We start from the raw sequence: 24,399 nt of genomic DNA on the forward strand, positions 1-24,399 counted from the left end.
AGTTCAGGCTTCACCATCCGAAGGGTGTACCATCACTTCATCCAGCATATTATGTGAATGATGTCATGTCATGTGCTTAGCAATCTTTCATGACATGAATAACATTTGCAGTCTAGGTGTGATTAAGAAGTATCTAATTTTCTATGTGTAACAAGAATCATTCCCCTACCAGTTTTGTATATATAGTGAGTATACCCATTTACACTCGGTTAACTCTATATTTTCAAAGTAGTATAACATGTAGAAGTTTGGACACATGTCAATTTTCTAATATCCTATGCTGAGGGGTTTCATAATGGATTTAGCAACATAAAAGTTCTTTTTCAGCCTAATCCCTTAAGATAAAATGTTTTTCACTTATTCGATAATTTTTTTATAATTGGCCTCACTCAACCTATGATCTAACTTGATGGTAAACACTTGTGTAACGAGCGATAATTTACTGTGATTTATGCATCCATCCCTTAATGGTACGTTAGAGTCTTTCAAAAGATAAAAAAAAAAAAAAAACTTAGTCGTGTCTGCATTAGGTTCTTCATTTACTATTGTTGATCGATATAATCTACATTATCATCGTATCCATACACTATTGTTGTTGTTACAACTAGAAGTTGTCCCAACCATCTTTTCTACCATGGTCTCATGATGAACATATGATTCTCTATGAGCAAATCAACACATGTATTTCTCTATCAACCCTTTTTGCAAAACACAATTTTATAAGATCTCAAACAAACTTTAACATGTACAAATCATATATTCATATAATAAATTTATATGGAAAAGCTATAAAACAAGTAAACAACCAAATAAAATACATATACTAAAAAAGTATGCAATAAAATAAACATTTTAAAATTGAGTTCAAATAAAAAAAATGGGTAGTTTTACTTGCTTGAAGTGGAGAATCCTCAATAAAATTTAAATCAGAACGGGGAGTTGATAAACTGCGTGTTGAGGTGGCTAGATTTTTAGTGGGAGGTTGATTTATGATACAATTTGGGGGTTGTGGTGTTTGTTGTAGAGAAAAATAGAGGAAGAAGAAGAAATGGAGGGAGAGAGGAAGGTCATTCCTCCGGTCATAAATTAAATATTACAGATGGATTTACCAATGAATTTAAATCCATCGGTAATTTTGTTTGTAAAAATAACACATCAGTATATATTTTGATATTTTTTTTTATTCTTTCTTTTCTCACTATAATTCCTTCAATATATACCAAGAAAATATTTTGGTTAGTGTTTATTAATGGTTACTACGAGGCATATTCAGTTGAAAAAATTCATTACAATTTACCGATGAAATATTATTGTTGGTGTGTCTGTTTGTATTTGTCAATTTCCTAGTAGTGTGATCTCTTTGTGTAAATCCATCTCTAGCTAGCACTCTCTTTTTATTCATGAATGGATCGTGCTTCCTCTTTTAGATCAACCACACCATAACTAAGAAGGCTATATGTGATGGCTTAAATCATTGTTGTAGAGACATAAACACACATGCTTGATTTTGTTTTGTTTATATATATATATATAATTTATGACTTTTTTGGTTAATATTTAAGAGTTGGATATTGAACATCGATCTACCATCATTACAATGGAATTCCAAAAAAAAAAAAACAAAATAAATATATGAAAGATTACAAATATGCCCCCCAACTATTAGATAGGTTTCAATTTGGTATCTCTTCTTTTTGTTGAATCAATATTACCCTTAGCTTATCAAAATTATGCCAATTGTTTCGTCCCATTAACTCTATGTTAATTTCCCATTATGTGAGTTAATACCTATCCAATTTGCCTCTTTCTAACCCATAATATTTTGGTTGGCCCATGTTAAGGGATGAAACATGATCAATCCTTACAATTATGAAGGAAAAACATCTGGGTTGTTTGTGTTAAGGGATGGAATTTATGAGATAATTATTATTTGATACGTACTAAGCTAGACTATAACTAGAAAATTTATTTGAGAAAAAAAATTGATGGAAGTGTTTTACAAAAAAATGAAAAAAGGATGGTTGATTTGTTTTAAGGATGTGTACTAGAGGATCTAATTGAAGAGGGAAATGTGCATGTAGGTTTCACTTGTAATTTAACTAAGAGAATTATAAGTATCCACCCTAACACGGGAAGAAATACTACTAGAATTTTATGTTTTACCAATAATATATTTTGCAATTAGTTAGAAACGGATTCTGTTTGTGTGACTTTAATCGACAGGCTCATAGACAATTATTGTTTATTGAAAAACTTATCGTTGGTGATTTATGTTATGCCGGGAAGTTCATCGATAATATAATTTAATGGATTTACAAACAGAAAAAACACGTCAAAAAAAAATCTGCTTTATTCTATTGATTTATCCCTCAGAGGCAATCTATTGACAAAAAGTTTTTGTCAATAATTTTATTTATATTTGTTAATTTTATAGTAGAAATCAGCATAATCATAACGATTGAGGGCAATATTTATTCAATTAGAAGTTAAAGACCTACTCAATAGCTAACTGTATGTTTTATTTTTCTAATTTTAAACCATTAATATTGGGGTCAAAACTCAACATATCTCACTCTTGAATTTAACTCTTCTTTTATATTCATAGGATCCTTAGAGCATGTATTTATTGTATTGTTATTAAACTTGGCTTGGTTAGATCAACTTACAATTTATTAATATGAAATTTAATTTGAGTTGATTTTAAAATTAAATAATGTAAAAGTTGATTTTTGGTGACCTAGTGGATCATTTCTTTATTTTATAGATGTAGTTAAAATTTATTTTAATCTATTTTTTTTTGAGATTTTTTAAAATAAAATAAAATAATATTATTTTAAATATACCAAAGTCAGTATGAGTTAATATGTTCAATCCATGTTTTGATTCTTGAACTTGATTTTTGATATATAGATATAGACATATGCTATGGCGACAAAATCCTTCCATATCATCATTATCCGATTTCTGGGGATGAAACAAAGACGAAATTGACGTCTGAGGCAACAAATACTTTCCACCATATAACAAATCTATTTTAATGAAGCTTTCATTTTTATTTTTTTGTGTGTGTATCAATGTCATTGCATCTGAGTTGAAAATTCAATGTTTTTTAAAAAGAAAAAAATTGATCTTAAAAAATTATTTTTCTTTTATTTTTTTAAAAACACTTTCCAAAACTTAAAAAAATTATTGTTATTTATTTTATTTGGAATAATTTATTATCTATTTTTTTATTGTTTTATATTTTATTTAAAATAATTTATAAAATTATATATTTTTTTTTCAATTTCATCCTATCTTAACTTTTTTAAATGTCAAATTTAATCCACGTTCTTTTAATTGTTATTTATTTTATTTAAAATAATTTATAAAATTTTAATTTTTTTTATTTCATCATCTTAATCTTTATTCTTTTAAGAAACTTGAAAAAATAAAATATTAATAAATTATTTTTTAACTTATTTTTCATGACATCACTAAACATTAAAAAAAAAAATTTTTTAATTTTTTTTTATGAGCCTGCCAAACATGAAAAAAAAAATCCATTTTTAAAAATTCACTTTCCATAAACTATTTTCTAAATTAAAACTATTTTTCAACGAAGAAAGAGAGTTACATAGAAAATAAAAACACATGTAGTTACCAACTGATTAAAACACAAAGCAATAATCGTCTGCTTACGTGCAGGTTTTAACTACTTAAAAGAGTCGTGATGGTTAGGATCCCCAAAAGACATGGAGAGTGAACAAAAAAGATAGCTGGCGATCAGACCGCAAAGCTCATCATGGCATAAAGCTCCAAACATTTGTGAAATTACACGTTTAAAACTATTTATGCGTGATACATGAAAGATACAGCATGCTTTGAGCCAGTATCTCATGTGCTAAAGGTCAAAAAGACACCAAAACTGCCAAGAACTTTTCATTTTACTTTTGATTGCGAAGTTTCTTGTTCAGCCTCTTCAATCTCTCCCCATATTGAGGACGTGTTGGACCCAGCAACCATCAGCCACCTTAACATGCTAGAAGTTGCAAGGGCGATCTACCATAGTGCGTGATCCCCCGCCATTAGCACAGTGCTGTGGCATCAGTACTTGATCATCTGAACAATCTAATCCAGCATCACGAACAGAAACTGGGTATTACCCTGGTATTTTGATGACCAGTCAAGAAGCAGCGTCTCAAAATGGTAAGGTGCATGCTCAAGCAACCTTGCAAATGGTTATTTCATATTATTGGTGAGAACCAATCACCAGGGTGCAGACAGGGAAACAGAGAGGCTCTGGCATTACAGATAATTCGCCCTGTTAGACATAGACAAACAACAAACCGGGTGGTGAAAATCTGTCAAAAAAATCACAAGTCAGATTCAAGTGTTATACCCCGTTTCACTGATTTACAACAGATTCAATGCTTTTCCTGATCTTAAAATTTTCCATCCAGACTTTCCGAGCAATCCTGACTTCATCCAATTGTGCATCAGGAATGCTTGTGTACTTGTCCAAATTCTCAACCCATTCCTTCCAGGGAGGCTTACAAGGGTCCAAGAATTTTGAAACTTGAGGTAGCATCATAGTAGAATAGAACTCATTCACTGCCCTGAGAATCTGTTCTGATTCGACCATTGTCTCCATTTCAGGCCTTTTCCCTTCACCAGATTTTTTTCTCAAGGAAAAATCGTTTCCCCTCAAAATCAGAACTTCAGATGGAGCAAGGGGTAGAACAATCCTTGAGAACTTTGTCAGTGACAACATTATGAGATCTCTTGGAAGTACCTTCCGCTTTACAGCCACAGCTGTCCCTACCATTTTGCGGATCTGGTGAACCACATAACAATTATGTTATAAAATATGTGAAACACATTAGAAAACAATGACAACAGTACACAGTAAGCTTTGTTAGATTAAATTTCTTCTCCAATGAAGAAGCAAAGATGTTATAGGTGCAAGAGATTTCAAGCATGAGTGGAATCAACCATTCCATATTGCATACAATACAAACATATGACTAGTAGGGACTACAAAAAGGATAAGGTCTGGTTTATGTACTTCACACCAATGAGCTTAAATAAGGGGCAAATTTTTGTGCACAAGATAGATAACAAATCCTGAACAATGCAAGTCAGATTCAACTCTATCATCATGTGATTTTTAAACTTTCATTTTCACATCAATCATGGTTTGAAACACCAAAATGAAATGCTCCATGTCACGTAACGGTGAATTCTGAAAATGAAATGGGTATAATGGATATCATAGGGGTTTCCTGGAATCAATACAGGTACAGCTCAACTCAACTAAGACTCAAAATCCCAAATTGGATGACATCAGCTGCATGGATCCACTGCCTCCATAAATTTCTCTTACACGGATTAAAACTGAAATCACTTGAAGCCAAGACCACAATAAATTTATGTAAAAGCTTTTTTTCTTCCCAATATATTAACTTGAGAATGCCAGCTGAACTAAAACACATAACAACCATGTACTAAATAAGCATAGATTAACTTCTGGAAGGAGTGAGTAAGCAGTTTAACAGTAATTTTTGTTAAGTCAATTATACTAGGCTTCTACACACTTCCTGAAAAATTCCTTACAGATGAAAATTAAGCACCCTAATAAGCAATCTCCAAGAGACTTGCAGAGGATACATACACCATGTGCTTGTATCTCCAGCGAAATTATTTAGGTGACAATGGAAGAAGTAAATATAAGACATGAGCCTAAGAGTTATATATGATTAAAAAGATTTAATTTTGTTAATTGTAAAGAAAAAAAGGGTCTTACCTGATGTAACATGAAAGACTCTCCCCATATAGAAATCTCAACAAAATCAAATCCAAGAGATTTCTCCAGCTTTCCACAAGAACAACGAAAAATCTTTCTGAAGTGGGCAGCACCTATTCTGTCTGTCTCATCAGGTTCATGTAGCCATCGTGCACGAAGAGGTAAATCTGAACTTTGATCCTTCAAAATATCCCCATTCAGATCACAAATGCTGGATTCCAAAGAGTTCTGACTCAATTCCACATGATCTGATGAACTTGTTCCATCAATTTCCAAATTTTCTTCATTATCGCTTTCCTCAGATCCAGAGGCTGATGTCCCCCAAGATGATCTAGCTCTCTTTGACACATGGCCATTTTTTGTTGGGTATTTTCTCCGGTACTTCGACCGTACTGTATAATTATGAAAAGGATGGTCTCCCTACAAAGAGAATTTGAATCACAACTAGAAATAACAATGAAAATATGATCTCGGGCTTAATTTATATGGGCCATGTTATATTGATCTTAGGCTCTTCTGAACTGCATGGCATTCACATGCAATAAAATGACAGATAAGAAAGTTTCAACATAGCTATGAGAAGAGGGTATAAATCTTCTAAATCAACCATAGCAATGATCACAGTTGTCTCTACACAGCAGATCATAATTTCTATCACCATCCAAAAGTGTAAAACACCAGATGGAAGAACCATACAAGATATGAATCCCATGTCAACTACCATGCCAGCATTTTCATGTGAACTACAGAAACGAAAATAACTAACAAAGCCAATAAAATAGTGTCTAGAGTGAAATTCTCACAAAAGATCGATTAGAAGAAAGCAACTCAAATATGATCCAGCAAGAAATATTTCATCAACTAATGAGAAGTACAAAATCAAAAGAATCATGAGAAAAAAGATATGAAATCAAAGATAATGATACTCACCTCAAATGCATTTAATATGTTATTGAAGTCTGATATGTGATCATCAATTTCAGCCATGCTAAAGTGACTTTTGATGCCAATAACTTCGGCAGGAAGGAGATAAGAGTATTTCCGTATATCACACTCCCTTCTGGGATCAAAACTCCTACGAACAAGTAGCAGAATAAAAAAGAACGTAAAATCTGGGAGAGCAGCAGATACAAGTAAATAATTTAAAGACAGGAAAAACGAGTTTAACTATACTAAAGAGTTGGCAAAGCTTTTGAACAATCTTATCACTACAATTCACCTAAAATACATATTACAAAATCCACTACAGTAATTAGTTGTCAGGACCTTTCTAAACCTTTGCATGTACAGCCCAATCAAGACCTATACAATTTTTATTTATTTTTTATTTCCACTAGCAACACATCTGTTTTTTTTTTTTACATTACCTACGATCTTGTTTCTTTGGCAATCTCAGGAATCAGATTAGAAAATATTTACAGCAAACCAAAAGTACTACAGTTTAATGATTCCCAGAGATTTTAATTTTCATACGTGCATAATCTTTCATAGCAGGCAGTACTCTCTTTCAGTATTCTGTTCACTAAAGCACTATTCAGAGTTAGATAGAACTTGCAAGAATCTTAGCAGAACCTTGATCTTGAAAACAAGATTATGTGTAGATAAAGTAAATAGAATATGCATAGATACAGCATCTTTGATGATAAATACGCATGCAAATGACCTTTTTTTGACATAAAAAATTGTGGGATCTATGGTACTGATGCGTATGAAAAGAGCTCAGAGCCTCACTTCTGTGCTGGTAAGATGCTCAAAACTCTAATACTATCAGGGAGATAAGAGTTAACATGTTTCGCAAGAACCATTCCATAAAGGTCATCCTTCCATGCATTTTCCGGTATCTCCATTTTCATTGTTATAGTTGTTGCCAATGAGTGAACCTAATCAATTCAACCACAATACACCCAAGCAAACAAATAAATCATTACCAAATGAATGCCATCTGCACAGAAATGCAATAAAAAAGAAAAGCAAGTAATAAAAACGTGCTTCATATATTAAAGACTCACTCCTTTGTCTGTCCGGCTACTTCTAGCCCACGAAATTTTATTCAAATTGCCATAATTACTTTCACGAATCCCACCAGCCTCATATATAGCACGTTCCAATTCTCCTTCAATAGCTAAACATTCCAAAACACCAAAAAAAAATGCCTATATTAAAACCCCATAAATATTTCATCTAAACCAATTAAATTACACAGCATAATCAATATATTCACATATAACACCAACCCATTACAGATAACTCTTTCACAATTCACAATTACGACTCAAAATCAAAATTTTAACTCAGACTTAAGAACTTACTCAATAATGAATGCTGGTCATGTTGCTTTTGAAGACCTGAAATTCAAAAAACAATCTTTAAAGAAACAAAATATACACATAAAAAAAACAGTAAAATGCTAGAAAATTTAAGAAAATAACTAAAAAGCTGAAAATGGTTTCTGGAAATAGACCTCTATAATCAGTACCCACATAGCCAACCCGCAAAACAACCTTTTTCTTTCTAATAGATTCCCATTTTGAATGGAGGGACTGATTTGAGTTTGAGTCCGTTAAGGGAGGAGAAATGGACGGTGGAGATTGAGAGTAAGAGGATAGGAGTAGTAATTGAGTGTGTCTTGAAGAGGGTAAAATTGGAAATGAAAATCTGAAGGAGGGTTTTAGCTTTGGGGTTTTGAGGAGCAGCCATGGAGAGAGCGGGAAACGGAGAGAAGAGATTGCCATTGATGAAGAAAGACACGCAGCTGATAAGAAATGTCTCTTTTTAAGCTAGATAAAAATCCAAACCTAACTTTAGACCCAGGCCCAGAACCAGGAACAGGCCCAAGTTTCTTTTTTTAGCTAGAAAATATTCAAGCCATAGAAAATTAGTTGGTAGCTTGGTATTATTATTACACAAGGTCCAGCAGGCAATCCTAAAACTTCGTGAACTGACTTTTATTTAATTTTAGTTTAAACTCAAATTATATGGAAGTTATTTTGATATAATTTAGTTAATTATTTAAAAAAATATAAAGATAAGAATAAAAAAAATAACAGGAAAAACAATCATGTATGTTTATGACATCATTCTTTAAATTATTTAAAAAACCAAATATTAGAAATTTTATATTTCATTCCAATTTAAAAAGTACGGTAAATTTCAAGATAATTTGAAATAACAATATGCAAATGTGAAGAAAAGTTGAAAGCTTTGCTCTATCTTCTTGTTCCCACCCTCCCTCCTCCCCCTCTATCCTCCTCTTCATCTTCCCTCTCCCCTTTTCGTTAAACCCTATAAGCCTCCTACCCACCTTCTCAATCTCCAAAAACGACTCCGTTAACACCACCGAATGAGCCCGTCTCTCCTCACTTCCTCTCCTTCCACTTCTTCCCTCTCCCCTCTTCCTCTCAAACTCACTCCTTCCTCTCTAACCCTCCCTAAACGCCTCCGTTTCCGCGTCTCGTACCCCCGCAGCTCCGCCGCAGAATACCCTTCCGCCATCACCTTAGAATCGAAACCCGATGATCTTTTTGGAGGAAAGAGAGAGCTATCAGGAGCTCAATCTATAGTAAGTAATCTCTCGCCAACGCTAAGACTAGCGAGCTCGGCGGTAATTCTAGCTGGTGCTTTAGCTGCTGGGTATGGTTTAGGGATTAAGTTCGGTGGTAGCTCTCGGAATTTGGCTCTTGGTGGTGCTGCTGTGGCTGGAGCAGCTGGTGGGGCTGTGGTTTTTTCGTTGAATTCGGCTGTTCCCGATATTGCCGCCATAAATTTGCATAATTATGTTTCTGGGTTTGATGACCCTACTAAAGTCAGTAAAGAGGAGATTGAAGGCATTGCTAAAAAGTAAGTTACTTTAATTTTATTCTGGTTTAATTGTTAAAGTTTGTATTTTTATTGCTTCACTGGCAAAAAAGTTGGTGCTTTTGAGTTAGCGTTTGGATTTTTGTTGGTTAATGTTTTGGTGTGTTTTATGTATGCTGGTTATAGTTAGGATCATGTGTGTAGAGTGAATTTTTTGGTGAATTGCAATAGGAACTATTTTTGTGGAGAGTATAAAGGGTTTTTCTTTTTTATGGAATTGGTGTTTTTTTAGCTCATTTGGTGCTTAGTTACTTGAGTTGTTAGTGTGTTTAGCTTACTCTTGTTAGTTTTTGAAATTTCTTTGTGAATGTTGACTTTTGCAGGTATGGTGTGAGCAAGCAAGATGAGGCATTTAATGCAGAGCTTTGTGATTTATACTGCCAGTAAGCTGGAATTGGTGTCGAGTGTGTTTTTTGTAGTTCGTTGAAGAGTTTGCTTTTGGATCTTATTTTGATCCTTTGTTAAGATTTTGGTTATTTTACCGTGGTTTAGGTTTGTGTCTTCTGTCCTTCCTCCTGGGGGTGAAGAGCTTAGAGGGAATGAAGTTGACACAATCATCAACTTCAAAAATGCTTTGGGCATGGATGACCCAGATGCAGCTAGCATGCATGTGGAGGTATTTTTATATTACATGAGCTAGATTTATGAACGTGAAGAATGAGCATGCTTATGGTTATATGTGATGTTAATTTGAGAAATGTTCCCCTAAGCTGCTATTTTGTGCACTGATTGCAGCTTGGGAGGCTGATTTTCAGGCAAAGGCTTGAAACTGGAGATCCTGATGGTGATGTAGAGCAACGACGGGTAGGTCATTTGTAGTTTTTATAGTTTCTGAATCTGGAGACATTGGTGTGTGAAAATTTTGAATGAAGATATGGAGCTTGACCATTATTACTGATTCTCCAGCGCAGGCATTTCAGAAATTGATCTATGTTTCAACTCTTGTTTTTGGAGAAGCATCGTCATTTCTTTTACCTTGGAAGCGTGTTTTCAAGGTCACTGATTCCCAGGTAGTTATTTATCAACTGTTTCTATTTTAGCTATGTGAACTTGTTTTCTGTAGTGAACAGTGTCTTGTCACCAGTGACATGTTTTCTCTCCTTTTTTACATAGTCAAAATTCATCGTGCATTGAACTTCAAAATGCATACCTTTTGGTTTTCATTCTTCCCAGTTTATTGATATCATCTTGTTTGTCTCAACCTTTTAATTCTTGTTATTATTCTAATCTGTTAGGTTGAAATTGCTATCCGTGATAATGCCCAGAGGTTATATACTTCAAAGCTAAAATCAGTTGGAAAAGGTAAATTTAACATAAATTAATGTCTTTAATGTTACTTTATTTTGTATTGTGATTTGTGAACATCAAGCTGTTTCAGCTATTGTCAACTTTAATCTATAGCTAGATTGTGTTCCGCAATTTAACTTTCATCTATAACAGAGGTGTGCCATGTTCTTGCACTGTAATCAGTGATATCCTTAATCATTGGTTATCAGTAACAACTAATCTACTTGATTAGTTAGTCAATACTATTCAATACTCTAGTTATGATTTCAGAGCGATTGATGTTTCTCTTCTCTTAGAATTCTGCTTAGAACTCTGTCAGGGGTATGTGCTGTGGATGTGGGGTTGAGGTGCTTAGGCATGAATAGTTTATAACTTTGTATGTAATCTTCTTCATTAGCTTTATTTAAAAAGACATGCTTAGATTGATCATTATACTAATAGCAAGTATTGAAAATGAGTTGAAAATTCTTTTTGCTTTGTTTCACCTTTTTTAACACATGTTCGTTTGCTTTCCCCAAATAGATATTGATGTGGAGCAGCTTGTTAACCTCAGACAAGCGCAGATTTCTTATCGACTTTCTGACAAGGTTCCTTCTCAACTTCTCATTGATGGTCCTTTTGTGTTTTGGTTCTTAATTTGTTCTTTATGTGGCATGTTCTGTTTCTGACAGCTTGCAGAGGACTTGTTTAGGCAGCATACAAGAAAACTGATTGAGGAAAATATTTCAGCAGCTCTTGATAGGTTAAAATCAAGGACAAGAACAGTGTATGATCCTTACAACATGGCTCAAATTACAGCTTCTGAATGTCTTACTGACATTTTTAATTATTGAATTTAAAAAATAGACTGGATATTTGATATGTCAAAGAATTCCTTTCTTTTTAGAACTTTTGGTCAACAATATCATCCATACTTGCAGTTATATCATTTGCACCATCTAATTAAATTAGGTTTTACAGCCAGGATGTTGTGAAAGTTGTGGAAGAGCTTGATAAGATATTGGCATTCAACAATAAGCTTATTTCATTAAAGAACCATACAGATGCAGCTTCGTTTGCCTGCGGAATTGGTCCAGTTTCTTTACTAGGTCTGGATCCTTAAGGAGCTCTTGCTTTTAAGGTTTTCTCAATTTAAGTTTTTGACAGCTCATTTTTTAGCTGGCTCTAAAGCTTTTGTTCCTTAGGTGGTGAGTATGGTAGTGAGAGAAAGATAGATGACTTGAAGCTCCTTTACAGGGCATATATAACAGATGCGTTATATGGTGGTCGCATGGAAGAACATAAGGTGATGCATCATGCATTGCACTTTATTGATGTGTGTATAAGAAATTTAGGTTATTGATGCTTGATATCTACCTTTTCATCAGGTTCTCTGTATATTTGTTTAGGTCATAATCTCCTTATTACTTTCTTTTTTGTAGCTTGCTGCTTTAAATCAATTGAAGAATATATTTGGTTTAGGTAAGAGGGAGGGAGAATCAATTATGCTTGATGTTACTTCAAAGGCATATCGTAAACGACTTGCACAGGCTGTTTCAAGTGGTGATTTAGAATATGCCGATAGCAAAGCAGCCTTCCTACAAAATATTTGTGAGGAGTTGCACTTTGATCCACTGAAAGCCACTGAGATTCATGAAGGTAATAAATATTGTTTTGTACCATATATATGTTTTAAATCTCATCTTGAGACCTTTGTACAATTATCTTAAAGATTTTTTTTTTTCATGCATAGTGGAACTAATGCCTCCCTTTACATCCAGAAATTTACCGGGAAAAGCTTCAGCAATGTGCAGCTGATGGAGAGTTGAGTGACGAGGATGTTAAAGCATTGACCCGTTTGAGAGTCATGCTCTGTATTTCTCAGCAAACTATTGATGCAGCTCATTCTGATATCTGTGGCAGTTTATTTGAAAAGGTAATCATTTTCTATACAAGTTCTCTGGCTATGATATGGCAATTTTCCTCAAGTCTATCTCAATGGTTCATTTGGTTCCTCTTGTAATACCCCTCCATCTTTGTTTAGGTGGTTTCTAGTTGCATTTAGGATTAAAGTGGTCAATGGGAACTTGGAGACGTTTATATCATGGGATGGGTCTGTTTTGAACATTATATATGCATTTAATCTGTGTTCAAGGGAACTGTGTTCAGGCTCTTCCAAACTGTATCTTATATTTTGTGGGTTGACAAGGACTTGGAAGTGTCTATACTAATGTAATGGGGACATATGGAATCTACTGAGGGCCTTATTACTAGGCATGGATTGTTCTCTAACTTTTCTATTACTTGCTAACTCATTAAGGGCAAGGGTCTACCCCTACTGGCTGCCTGCTGGTAGGGCATCTCCTCTAGCTTCATGATCTTAAATATTTTGGATATGAGTAGAATTTCCTATCTTAACTAAAATGAAAATATATTATATTACCTATCTGCTATAGGATTTAAGTTGCATGATGCTGATTGCTGAATTGCTGCTCAACTTAATCAATTTATGGCTGATGCATGGCATTGTTTTTCAGGTGGTTAAAGATGCAATTGCTTCAGGGGTCGATGGCTATGATGCTGATGTTAAGAAGGCTGTAAGAAAGGCTGCTCACGGCTTGCGCTTAACACGGGAGGCTGCCATGCCTATTGCTGGCAAGGCGGTGAGTGTACACTTATACTACCTGGCACCTATGGTTTAGATCAAACATAATTTTCAAATTAGACATGTTTCCTTCTGCTCAAAAACTCTTCCTTGTTGAAGGTCCGAAGGATTTTCTTAAACTACATAAAGCGAGCTAGGATGGCTGAAAACCGCACCGAGGGTGCTAAAGAACTAAGGAAATTGATTGCCTTCAATTCCTTGGTGGTGACTGAACTGGTGGCTGACATAAAAGGGGAATCCTCTGATGCTTCACCAGAAGAACCTAGTAAGGTGGAAGAAAATAAAGTTGAAGATGATGAGGAATGGGATAATGATGAGGAATGGGAGTCCCTTGAGACACTTAAGAAAATAAGACCTGGTGAGGAGGTTGCTGCAAAGATGGGTAAGCCTGGCCAGACAGAGATAAACCTTAAAGATGACCTCCCTGAAAGAGATAGGACTGACCTTTACAAGACATATCTACTTTACTGCCTAACTGGGGAAGTTACCAGAATTCCATTTGGTGCTCAAATCACCACAAAAAAGGATGATTCAGAGTACCTCTTGCTGAATCAGCTTGGTGGAATTTTGGGTTTGACTGTGATGGAAATTGTGGAAGTCCACAGGAGCCTAGCTGAGCAGACTTTTAGGAAACAAGCCGAGGTAATTTTAGCTGATGGACAATTGACAAAAGCCAGGATTGAGCAGCTCAATGACCTGCAGAAGCAAGTTGGCTTGCCACCCGAGTATGCACAGAAGGTGATAAAGAACATCACAACTACAAAAATGGCAGCTGCTCTTGAAACTGCTATCAATCGAGGGAGGCTTAATATGAAGCAGATAAGAGAGCTCAAGGAAGCAAGTATTGACTTCAACAGCATGATATCTGAAAACTTGCGAGAAAACCTGTACAAGAAAACTGTAGATGAAATTTTCTCATCAGGCACTGGGGAGTTTGACGAGGAGGAAGTCTACGAAAAAATCCCAGAAGATCTTAACATTAATGCAGAGAAGGCTAAGGGAGTTGTTCATGAGCTTGCACGAAGTAGACTGTCAAACTCACTGGTTCAGGCTGTGGCGCTACTAAGGCAGAGAAATCAACAAGGAGTGGTATGTATTTTTTTATCTTCTATTTAAAAATACATCTTTCAAGCAAGAGGGAAATATTTAGTCTGAGGTCCTTTTTAACCGCTTTTGTAGGTTTCTACTCTTAATGACCTGCTGGCTTGTGATAAAGCTGTGCCTTCTGAGCCATTGACATGGGAGGTGCCAGAGGAGTTAGCTGATTTGTACACCATCCACATGAAAAATAACCCAGAACCAGAAAAACTGTCACGACTGCAGTATTTGCTGGGCATAAGTGATTCAACTGCCACTGCTCTTGGAGAGATGAAAGATAGAGTGCTCCCAGTTGGGGCAGAGGAAGAAAAGTTTGTGTTCTAACTTTTTAACACGATAGTATTTTTGCTCCCAAAAGGAAAGGTTTTTGCTGGGCATAAGTGATTCAACTGCCACTGCTCTTGGAGAGATGAAAGAGTGCTCCCAATTGGTGCAGAGGAAGAAAAGTTTGTGTTCTAACTTTTTAACACGATAGTATTTTTGCTCCCAAAAGGAAAGGACACTTGCCATATTAGGAAACAGTATGCCTAATGCAACTAGATGATGAAATTTTGGTAGCCACTAAGAGTGCTATAAATTTGTTCAGTTAGTATATGAATGCTTGTTATCTTTAATGTATAATAATTCGCCGATAAAATGTTTTTTGATATTTGCTTCTCTTGTTTAACTCTTGATGGTTGCGATCCTTGAATCTTTCAGTTGTTATCAAGTATTGTTGAATGGATTAATAATATTAGTTCTCTCTGCCAAAGCCAATGAATCGAATAAAGTTCAATCTATGCTTGTTTTGAATGGTTGGTTCCATTCATCCATGTTGATCACTTGTTTATTATTTGGGGAGGAGAAGCAACTCAACAATAGCAAGCATTCTTTATTCTGTTTATGTCTGTCAACACTGAGATGTTGCTGGTGGGACTGCGCCAAGACCTTTGCTTGTGTTGCACGTCTTACATGTTTAGGTAATCCCCCGAACAGTCAAGAAAGGTACAAAATGGTATTAATTTTCAGAAGAGGTTCTCATGTCTTACCTATCCTTGTCAACTTTATCCACACCTCTCGCCTCTAAGGATTGGGATTTTGTCCCTTCTGGTCAATCCTCAACTTTCCCATAGTGATTTAACCCCTTAAATCTGTGGCTTGCCTACCTTTGAAATCTAATTAACCAAAGAAAAACCTGTAACGATGATTTTATTTTCAGAATCTTTAGTCAAAACCCGAAGGACGTGCTCCCTTATAAGCACTAGGGCTAATCCTAAACCTTAATATCTCAAGCTCTGAGAAATAAGATTATCATGAATCGTCTAGTTAGTTTTAATATGGAAGGCTTGCATTTACCTTTATTAAAGAGATGTATTTTGTCTTCGCGTGCAAAGACAGACGTGAGAAAATGGCTTGGCTATAAAATCAAACCTTAGTCTACAAGTAATTGTTATTTCCTCGTATGAACAACCAATTTTGACTTACAATTTGTGACTGTCATTTGGTGGTGAGTTAGAGGAATATTAGAAACTTCAAATCCTTAGCATGTCAAGTATAGTTGTAAAACACGAGATTTAGAACTCATAACTCGTAGTCAAACTTGGAATGGATTTTTGGTTGTAAAATACGAGATTTAGAACTCATAAATATGTGATCTTGTTAACTCAACTAAATCTAGTATAAACATGAATTACTGAGTTAATATAAAGATTTTTTAAAAACGAAAAAACAAAATAATGTAATTATAATGAAATTGTTTATCTGGATTTACTTAGCTCTCTAGTTGACCTGATAACTTAATTGACCTGATAACTTAACATATAATATAGATTTTTTTTTATTATCGAGGTCATTGAAAATTAATTAACATTCGTATCCACACTGCAATAATTTGCTTAATTGACATTGGAAACATGGGGGTATATTGACATCATGGTGACCTCTTCTTCCCGTGATGATGTCCTGCTGACATTATCGTTCCAAGGCTCACAAAATTAGTGACGGAAGTGAAGTAGACGGGCTGGGTGGTTCTCAGAAATAAGTTTGAACTGCTCCACATAAATTATGTGTATTACATAGTATATATATTTATAAATTATTAGGAAAGGTTAAATTTAAGAAAAGATTTTGTTGTGTAAGATTAGAATAATAGCTTAAAAGTGTTTTAATTTTTAATTTAATTATTAAATTAAATTGAAATTTTACAAGAGATTTTAAAAGTTATTTTTCTAATAGAATCTATTATATCGCTATGTAAACTATTAGATTTTTAGATATTAAAAATCTTGTTTAAATTCTTGGTTTTAATAATTTTATTACTTTTCTTATTATTTTTAGATTTTATGTATTGTTTCGGATCTTATGATAATTTCGTTTGTATTTTTAAATTTTTATTTTTGTTTTCTAGTTGAGGTAGAGTTTCTGACCTATTAATTTAAGGTTTTACAAATCTCCTAAAAAAACAGATTTATCCAGTATTACCTTTAGAAAAAAATAAATTTATGAATTTAAGTTTCGAATGCATTTTTTGCTCATCAAATATAAGTGTTCTCTGTGCATCAAAAAGTAGTGCCAGATACAAGCATTGTCGTCAATTACTCCTGCACTTTATCTAATAGGATTATCTTTCTCGTCCCCTGATTCTACTGCATGGCTATTGGTTTAGGCAGACAGTTCGTCGCAAGTTATCATCTCAAGTTCAAATTCAAGGGATCTTTGTGAGAAACAAATTTCTTGTAAATGTATATACATCAGTACTGAGTGCGAAATAATCTGTCGAAAACCCAATTTTCTCCTAAAAAAACCCCAAGTTTCAATTCATGTAAGTTGGCCTGAACCCAACTGTGAAATCATTAAGAAAAGAAAAGGGTTCTTTGTATATATGCCTTTAAACCCATTATTTGTTTTTATTATTATTAATATGGATATTTGGATCAGCTTGCACGTCTCTTGATTAATTCTATGAAACCTAAAGTTAACTATTATATAAATCTCCAATGACCTTGAAATTTATAGAACTCGAACTAGTAATCTTTAGAAAACAAACCTTAAACCTATTATGTTCTTCAGTAAGGAGAATGTTCATGCACATTGACGTCTCCAGCTTGGCGAGTTCACCTTAATGGAGTCCTAACAGATCATACCCTTAACTATATATTGAACCAATTTCGAAATTAAGGTCATACTTGTCTACGTCAATGGTTTTTACTTTGAAGTTATTTCTAGTTGTCAGACACGAAAATTCAAAGGTAGAGAAAATCAATTCCAAACTCCTACAAGATAAGTATCTCCAAATTCAACCTAGCTAGCTAAGAGGTTTAATATGAATCTTTAAGACTTGTGTTATTCCACTATCTTGTCGTTCTTCTTTCTTCTCAGCATATTCAACGTTGGATCCCTTATATTAAGTTCAAGAGGGTAGAAAATTCTAAAGTTTGGGGCATTCGCAAAATCATGTCTTGTAAAGCAAGATGGTGGGAGACAATCATGCTTTATAATTAAACCTAATGGCATTGGCACTTCAGTTGACAATTATTAGCAATAGATTCCTAATGGGATCTTTGTTCACACAATACCTACTACCATCAAAATCCAATGCCACTGGACATTTCATAAATTAACCTAATTTGTAGAGTTTCAAGTAATGTCAAACATTAATCACTCAAAACCCTGTAAATTAACTATCTCAAACTCCTCTAAATAAACATTAAATCTAATCATAGACTATACATATCTTAAAAGCATCTTTATTAAAAACAGGCACGACATAATATATTTCTTTGTCTTATAAACAATAACTAAACAACTAAACATAAGTGAATTGACAATTCGAGTTTCAGGGAGTATTTGAAAGTATAGTAACGGTTGCTTTTAAAGGTGTTTTTTTTACTCGGAAATATATTAAAATAATTTTTTTTATTTTAAAAAAATTATAATTAATTTTAGCACATCAAAACAATCTAAAAACACAAAAAAAAAATTAAAAATATTAAAAAAATTCTTTTAAAACTAAAAGAACAAACAACATTTTAATAACTTGTTTGTTATGTAATATGGAGGGGGATTTTATACGGATCGTTTGTTTTTTAGTTCAAGGTTCTTTGTACGTCTTGATCGAAATAAAAAGAAAAAAGATGCCCAGTACCACATTTGCATCAAGACCAGCTAATTAAAATGTGTTCCTGTATGGAGCCATGGAATAATGTAAAGTTACCACCAATGTGAGATTTATAGTTACGAAAGCAAACGAATAAATTGTTGCTATTGGTAAATATAATTTACTCAAGTACGAGTAAAGAAGTTATGCAATGGCCTACACAAAATAATATTCTTACGTACGCAATTATTTATAATTTCTTAGTTCAAAGTTTTGAGAATAAAATTAAGAGAAATTATCAAGTGGGTTCACCACCATCATGAAAGCGTACATGATTAGGTTTCTTTGCTTTCAGTATACTCAATATTTTGCACATAATCTTTGACCGTAAACCCTAATTAAGGTATAAAATGGTAGACGGTCCAAACCAAATGCTTCCTATAAATAGGCCTCCTCTACAGCACTTACATGCCATCAAACACAAGAGATATATCACAAGTTCAGCTATATCCCTCTGTTTCTTTACATTTTGGATCATATGGCTAAAATTTTCTACGGGTTATGTTTCTCTATGCTTTTGCTTGGATTAGTCCATGCACAATTATCAACCAATTTCTATGCAACAACATGCCCTAAAGCCCTCTCTACCATCAGAACTGCTGTCCTAAAAGCAGTTGTCAAGGAGCATCGCATGGGAGCCTCCTTGCTCCGTCTCCATTTCCATGACTGCTTCGTTAATGCATGTTTCTCTTATCCCTCTCCCTTTCTTTCACATGCAAATATACATGCACACACAGGGGTGGGGGGGGAGAAGGATATTAAGATTGTGCCTTGGGGAGGATAGTCTCTCCATGTTTTAGGTTTTTCAGTTTACCAACTTGCACGTAAAACCCTGCATGCATGCACAAGGATGATAGTATACTGTGTGTTTAATTACTATGGTTATCCCTTACGGCAGGATTATATACAATATTTTCATTAAGAAATGTTATCGTTATTTTAAACATTGTAATTTGACGAGGATCCTTATTATTGATTCAAGCAGGGATGTGATGCATCGGTTCTATTAGATGACACTTCAAGTTTTACTGGAGAAAAGACTGCAGGCCCAAATGCAAATTCCTTGAGAGGTTATGATGTGATTGATACCATTAAGTCTCAATTGGAGTCGATTTGCCCTGGAGTTGTCTCTTGTGCTGATATTGTGGCTGTTGCTGCTCGAGATTCAGTTGTTGCAGTAAGTAACCTAGCTAGAGCATACATATATAGAAGACAGGGTGCCTTCTTCAACAGGTGCCTTCGAAGGCATTGAAATCCTTTCGAACCCTGATGTTTGAATGGTGATGCGTGCCTCTTAAGGCCGTGAAGAAGGCACCGTGGAAACGACTCAATTCATACATTTCACATAAACTTTTGCGCATTTTGATTTCTTTTATGTTTCTTCTCCAGTTGAGTGGACCTTCATGGACAGTTCAATTGGGGAGAAGAGATTCGACCACAGCAAGTTTGGGTGCTGCTAATTCCGATCTTCCATCTCCACTCATGGATCTGAGTGACCTTATTACTTCCTTCTCAAACAAAGGGTTCACTGCCAAAGAAATGGTTGCTCTCTCAGGTAAAATAAAATTATGGGAAATCATCACCACAATTAAATAAGGATCTTGTACCAATTGACTTCGGTTCTGATGAAATTTTCTATAATCTTGTAGGATCTCACACAATAGGGCAAGCCAGGTGCCTGATGTTTCGAAACCGTGTCTACAATGAGACCAGCCTGGATTCAACCTTGGCAACATCATTAAAATCAAATTGTCCAAACACAGGCAGTGATGACAGCCTTTCTTCACTGGATGCTACTACTCCTGTCACATTTGATAACTCTTATTTCAAGAACCTGGCAAACAACAAGGGCCTTTTGCACTCGGATCAACAGCTTTTCAGTGGAGGCTCTACGGACTCGCAGGTCAAGACATACAGCATTAATTCTGCTACCTTCAATGCTGATTTTGCTAGTGCCATGGTGAAGATGGGTAGCATTAGCCCCCTAACAGGAAGCGATGGACAGATTCGTACCAACTGCGCCAAAGTAAACTGAACCTAGCTCACAGTTAATTAAGTAATGATAGCCATTCGTAAGGCTTTGGCTAATTCTCTTCAATTGTCAATTTAAAAAATAAATGTTGTTATTTGGTGTAGACCGTCTTTAATGGTTTGTGTTTGTAATTTTTCTGGCTTTCATGTAAGTGTGTGAAAACTACTTGAAACATCAACTGATTAAGAAATGATTGGTCATGATAAGTTTCTATTTTGCCAGATGCTTGCCTTATTTTAGAAAGAAAGAACAAGACTTGAAAACTTCACAATATACAGATTTCTTCATTAAACTCAAACACAAGTAATTAATGAGTTGATAAAAAAAAAAAACTCAAGATTCAGCATTCGATCCATTGACAAGATATTAATTTGAAAACTTCAGTGCAATGCAATCGAGAAGTTCCGACAAAATCAAGCTGGTACAAAAGTTTGTATCTTGCTCATACATTGACCAGGAAAGACTTGTACAAAATCGAACATATATTTGTCTTGAATTTTCTTTGAACATCCCTGCAATGCAATTCGATTCAGAAGTGCAAGAACAAACTTTTGACTCAAATCTAAACCTAAATTAACTTAAACCCAACCTAAGTTAATCAAGGTATATAAGAAAAAGTTGTAAAAGAATTACTTTTCTCTCTTCTAATTCATGTGGCCGTCGTGACCCTCCCCTCATTATCAAACTAAAAATAAAGATATTTCAGTTTTTTATCTTGATTTTTGGGTTCAAAAAAAATGGAAGTAGCAAGTGAGTGGTTTTCTCTCATGTTACTTTCAATTATGATTTATTTATGGAAGGATTAATGAAAATATTAGAGCTTATAAGAATTTAAAGTTTATGTTGTTAAGATTGATTCATAATTATTAGAAGTTAATGTTAAGTAATTGATTTTAAGTATGTTGTTAAAAATAAGGATTTGCAGTTGATTTATTTAAATTGACTTTTATGAGTTAAGAAATTCATTTCAACCTTACCAGAAAATCTAGACAGAATGGTTTTGAGGTTGAAGATGAAAAAATTCTATTTTGGTCCTTGATTTATGAAAATTATAATTCAGTCCCTAAACTTTGGAATTTTAAAAATTTGACCCCTGATATATGTTTTGGAATTCCTGACAGTGTTATTATAAGGTTAATGATGATGAATGTAGTTTGATAATTTATATTGAATATTTTCAGTTTGGTCCCTCAATTTTGGGAATTTACATTTTAGTCCCTGAACTTTAAAAAATTGCATTTTGGCCCCTATTTTGTTCTAGACAGAATTAAGGATGATTTATGGGTGAAATTTTAGTATCGTTATGTATTTACAGTTTGGTCCAAATTTGGTAAAATTTTGTTTTGGTCCCTTTTTTGAAAAATTGTTGTTTTAGTCCCTAAACCTAGGAGACTAAATCTGGTTTTCTTTTATGCATTGGAATATTTTATTTGTGTTGTTTTGAGTTGCTTTTGAGTATATTTTGTATATTTGTTGTAGATTCTCCTAACAATCCTCGATAGGTTTTTCGAGTCTTTCATCTTATATTCCTTTTAATTTATATTTTTCTGAGTGAGTGGGATAATCTTTAATATACATGTAATCTAAATAAATATGTATGCTAATTATATAATGAATACAACTAGTCAATCTCTTGAATATTTATATATGTTGCTTTATTTTCTGAGCACTTATTTATTCTTAAATTTCCACTCATTTTCTATCGAGCTAAATTATATTCGATATGATATACATTTATTTGATGATTATGTTAATATTTATTATGACTTGATATAGAACTTGTCAGTAACTCCATGCTAACAGGAGAGTAGTTAGCTTATGTATTCTGTATACCTAGCTGATGAGAGAGACATCGGCCTGTGACAACTGATCCCCTACAGTGGTTGTTGTTACCCAATTTTTGACCTATCTATTTGATAAAATTTTCAAAAAAAAACCCAAAAATAGCAAAAACAACAAAAATCAAAAAAAAATGTGTTTTTTTATATTTACATCGTTTTTAGCATTTTTAACGTCATCTAAAAAAGAATTTAAATTTTTAAAAGTTGTTCGAACACGTTTGACTGTTTCACGTGTTGTTTTTAAAATTCTTGAATTTTTTTCATTGAGTCAACATTGATATTGCTCATTTTTAAAAATATAAGAAAAAAATAAGAAAAATCAAAATTTACAAAAAAAAAAAAGTTGAGGGACCAATTTTGAAACCCGAGCAACATTTTACCTATAAATATAAGTCCAAAACTCAAAGGAAAGAGGAGGGTAATTTTAAACTTTTAGGGGAGGCAACATAAAAGGAGAAAACCCTAAAATCTTCTACCTCACCTGGAAACAGCCGCCTCCCCCCCCCCCCTCAAGGATTTTTTTTCCCCCCTTTCCTGCTTTCCTCTTCCCTAGCCGCCGACCAACACCCACCATCTCCCTCTCATCTCTCAGCCCCCGCATATCAGCCACCTAAACACCCTTACTTTCACAGACCTTCCTTTTCCCTCAGTCGGTTCTCTCTCGACAGCCCCTCACTCTCCTCTCTTCATTTGTCCTCATCGGAGATCCAGCCTACTCACAGTCTCCCTCAACTCTCCCAGCTTTCTCTCAGCCTCACCGTGTAGCAACACCCCCTCGTCATATAGAATATTTTTACAAGTCTTTACATATTAATATAACACAAACTTAGAATGCTACTAATAAATCCAAATTTAATAGACCTAAAACCCCCCTTAAAAAATATCAAAAAAATCTCTTAAAAAAGATCCAAAAAATCCTCATAAGCTAAGGCTACCATAATAGAGCTCAACTTTTACCAAAATGCATGGTACATCATCTAGGTGTCTGCTCATTATTAAGAGGTTGCCTAACACCCTAGGTGTTGGGAGCGACATACAGAGCATGCTCGAGCCTAAATGTTTAGGTCTAGGTAGCGTACTTAAATCTATTTTTCACATCTAATAGCCCCATACACCTTTTCAAGCCTAATACTCTCATGGAATTTTTTTTCCAAGACCACACATGAGTCTCTAAATATTATTTATTGATCTAATACATATTATTTTAAATAAAATATAACTCAAAATATCACAATGATGAAATTACACATCAATCACTCCTCTCCATAAAAGAATAAAACTCGTGAGCTAGAAATACATCATAAATCCTTTAAACTCAAGTTTCACAATCTTTTTATTCTTATCACTTTTAGCATACATATTTTTATAGTATATATCTCTAAAATATCATTACACTTCTTCCCTTTACAAAGTTATTAACTTAAGTATCAGAGAATCGCATATCCATCACATAAAACCTTTTGCAAATACCAGTTATCTACTACTAACTATTCTAACTTACCAGGCACCACTTGCTACCAGCAACCAACCATTTGAGCTTTATATATTAAACCACCAAACACCTTAGATAGGAATAATTAATTAAATTGCTTAAACTCAAATATTTACCAATTAGCAAAACATATCAATTTTATTAATAGAACTCATCAATTGCTAGGCACATGTTATATATAGCGCGTATATGCATTGAAATTTGGATACAGGAAAAGTGGAACAGACGGA

General features: G+C 34.1%; 3 protein-coding genes across 4 annotated transcripts; 2 read left to right on the top strand and 1 right to left on the bottom strand.

The window, feature by feature from the left end:
- Positions 1-3,742: 3,742 nt before the first annotated feature.
- On the bottom strand, positions 3,743-8,538 carry LOC118054002 (putative tRNA pseudouridine synthase). 2 transcript variants are annotated; one of them, XM_035065429.2, is made up of 8 exons: positions 8,247-8,538; positions 8,095-8,130; positions 7,795-7,907; positions 7,517-7,665; positions 6,716-6,860; positions 5,786-6,205; positions 4,382-4,816; positions 3,743-4,281 (listed from the first exon to the last, which is right to left on the bottom strand). In XM_035065429.2, exons 1-7 carry the CDS (start codon positions 8,515-8,517, stop codon positions 4,388-4,390), a joined length of 1,563 nt encoding a protein of 520 aa, XP_034921320.1. In that variant the 5' UTR covers positions 8,518-8,538; the 3' UTR covers positions 3,743-4,281; positions 4,382-4,387. The 2 variants fall into 2 exon arrangements, with proteins under 2 accessions (XP_034921320.1, XP_034921319.1); XM_035065428.2 differs by having other exon boundaries at positions 3,743-4,816.
- Positions 8,539-8,993: 455 nt separating this feature from the next.
- LOC118054003 (protein TIC110, chloroplastic) lies at positions 8,994-15,318 on the top strand. Its single transcript, XM_035065431.2, has 15 exons — positions 8,994-9,622; positions 9,964-10,023; positions 10,133-10,256; positions 10,376-10,444; positions 10,552-10,650; positions 10,876-10,942; positions 11,450-11,514; positions 11,599-11,693; positions 11,888-12,015; positions 12,112-12,212; positions 12,349-12,565; positions 12,688-12,842; positions 13,444-13,569; positions 13,671-14,660; positions 14,751-15,318. Exons 1-15 carry the CDS (start codon positions 9,126-9,128, stop codon positions 14,991-14,993), a joined length of 3,036 nt encoding a protein of 1,011 aa, XP_034921322.1. The 5' UTR covers positions 8,994-9,125; the 3' UTR covers positions 14,994-15,318.
- Positions 15,319-19,212: 3,894 nt separating this feature from the next.
- LOC118054004 (cationic peroxidase 1) lies at positions 19,213-21,057 on the top strand. Its single transcript, XM_035065432.2, has 4 exons — positions 19,213-19,483; positions 19,790-19,981; positions 20,194-20,359; positions 20,454-21,057. The coding sequence occupies exons 1-4, from the start codon at positions 19,283-19,285 to the stop codon at positions 20,837-20,839; spliced, it is 945 nt and encodes a 314-aa protein (XP_034921323.1). The 5' UTR covers positions 19,213-19,282; the 3' UTR covers positions 20,840-21,057.
- Positions 21,058-24,399: the final 3,342 nt, after the last annotated feature.

This window comes from Populus alba, chromosome 13, assembly GCF_005239225.2.
Source record: "Populus alba chromosome 13, ASM523922v2, whole genome shotgun sequence".
Taxonomy (NCBI): Eukaryota; Viridiplantae; Streptophyta; class Magnoliopsida; order Malpighiales; family Salicaceae; genus Populus; species Populus alba.

What these genes read in the sequence shown, in the direction of transcription:
- LOC118054002 (XM_035065429.2), bottom strand. Translation starts at nt 8,517, where the DNA reads ATGGCAATCTCTTCTCTCCGTTTCCCGCTCTCTCCATGGCTGCTCCTC. An exon ending in AGCATCTTACCAGCACAGAA is followed by an intron (nt 6,861 to 7,516) that starts GTGAGGCTCTGA and finishes ACTTGTTCGTAG; the next exon opens with GAGTTTTGATCCCAGAAGGG. An exon ending in ACATATTAAATGCATTTGAG is followed by an intron (nt 6,206 to 6,715) that starts GTGAGTATCATT and finishes TTCTCTTTGTAG; the next exon opens with GGAGACCATCCTTTTCATAA.
- LOC118054003 (XM_035065431.2), top strand. Translation starts at nt 9,126, where the DNA reads ATGAGCCCGTCTCTCCTCACTTCCTCTCCTTCCACTTCTTCCCTCTCC. An exon ending in GTCGCATGGAAGAACATAAG is followed by an intron (nt 12,213 to 12,348) that starts GTGATGCATCAT and finishes TCTTTTTTGTAG; the next exon opens with CTTGCTGCTTTAAATCAATT. An exon ending in AGAGAAATCAACAAGGAGTG is followed by an intron (nt 14,661 to 14,750) that starts GTATGTATTTTT and finishes CCGCTTTTGTAG; the next exon opens with GTTTCTACTCTTAATGACCT.
- LOC118054004 (XM_035065432.2), top strand. Translation starts at nt 19,283, where the DNA reads ATGGCTAAAATTTTCTACGGGTTATGTTTCTCTATGCTTTTGCTTGGA. An exon ending in CTCGAGATTCAGTTGTTGCA is followed by an intron (nt 19,982 to 20,193) that starts GTAAGTAACCTA and finishes TTTCTTCTCCAG; the next exon opens with TTGAGTGGACCTTCATGGAC. An exon ending in AGAAATGGTTGCTCTCTCAG is followed by an intron (nt 20,360 to 20,453) that starts GTAAAATAAAAT and finishes ATAATCTTGTAG; the next exon opens with GATCTCACACAATAGGGCAA.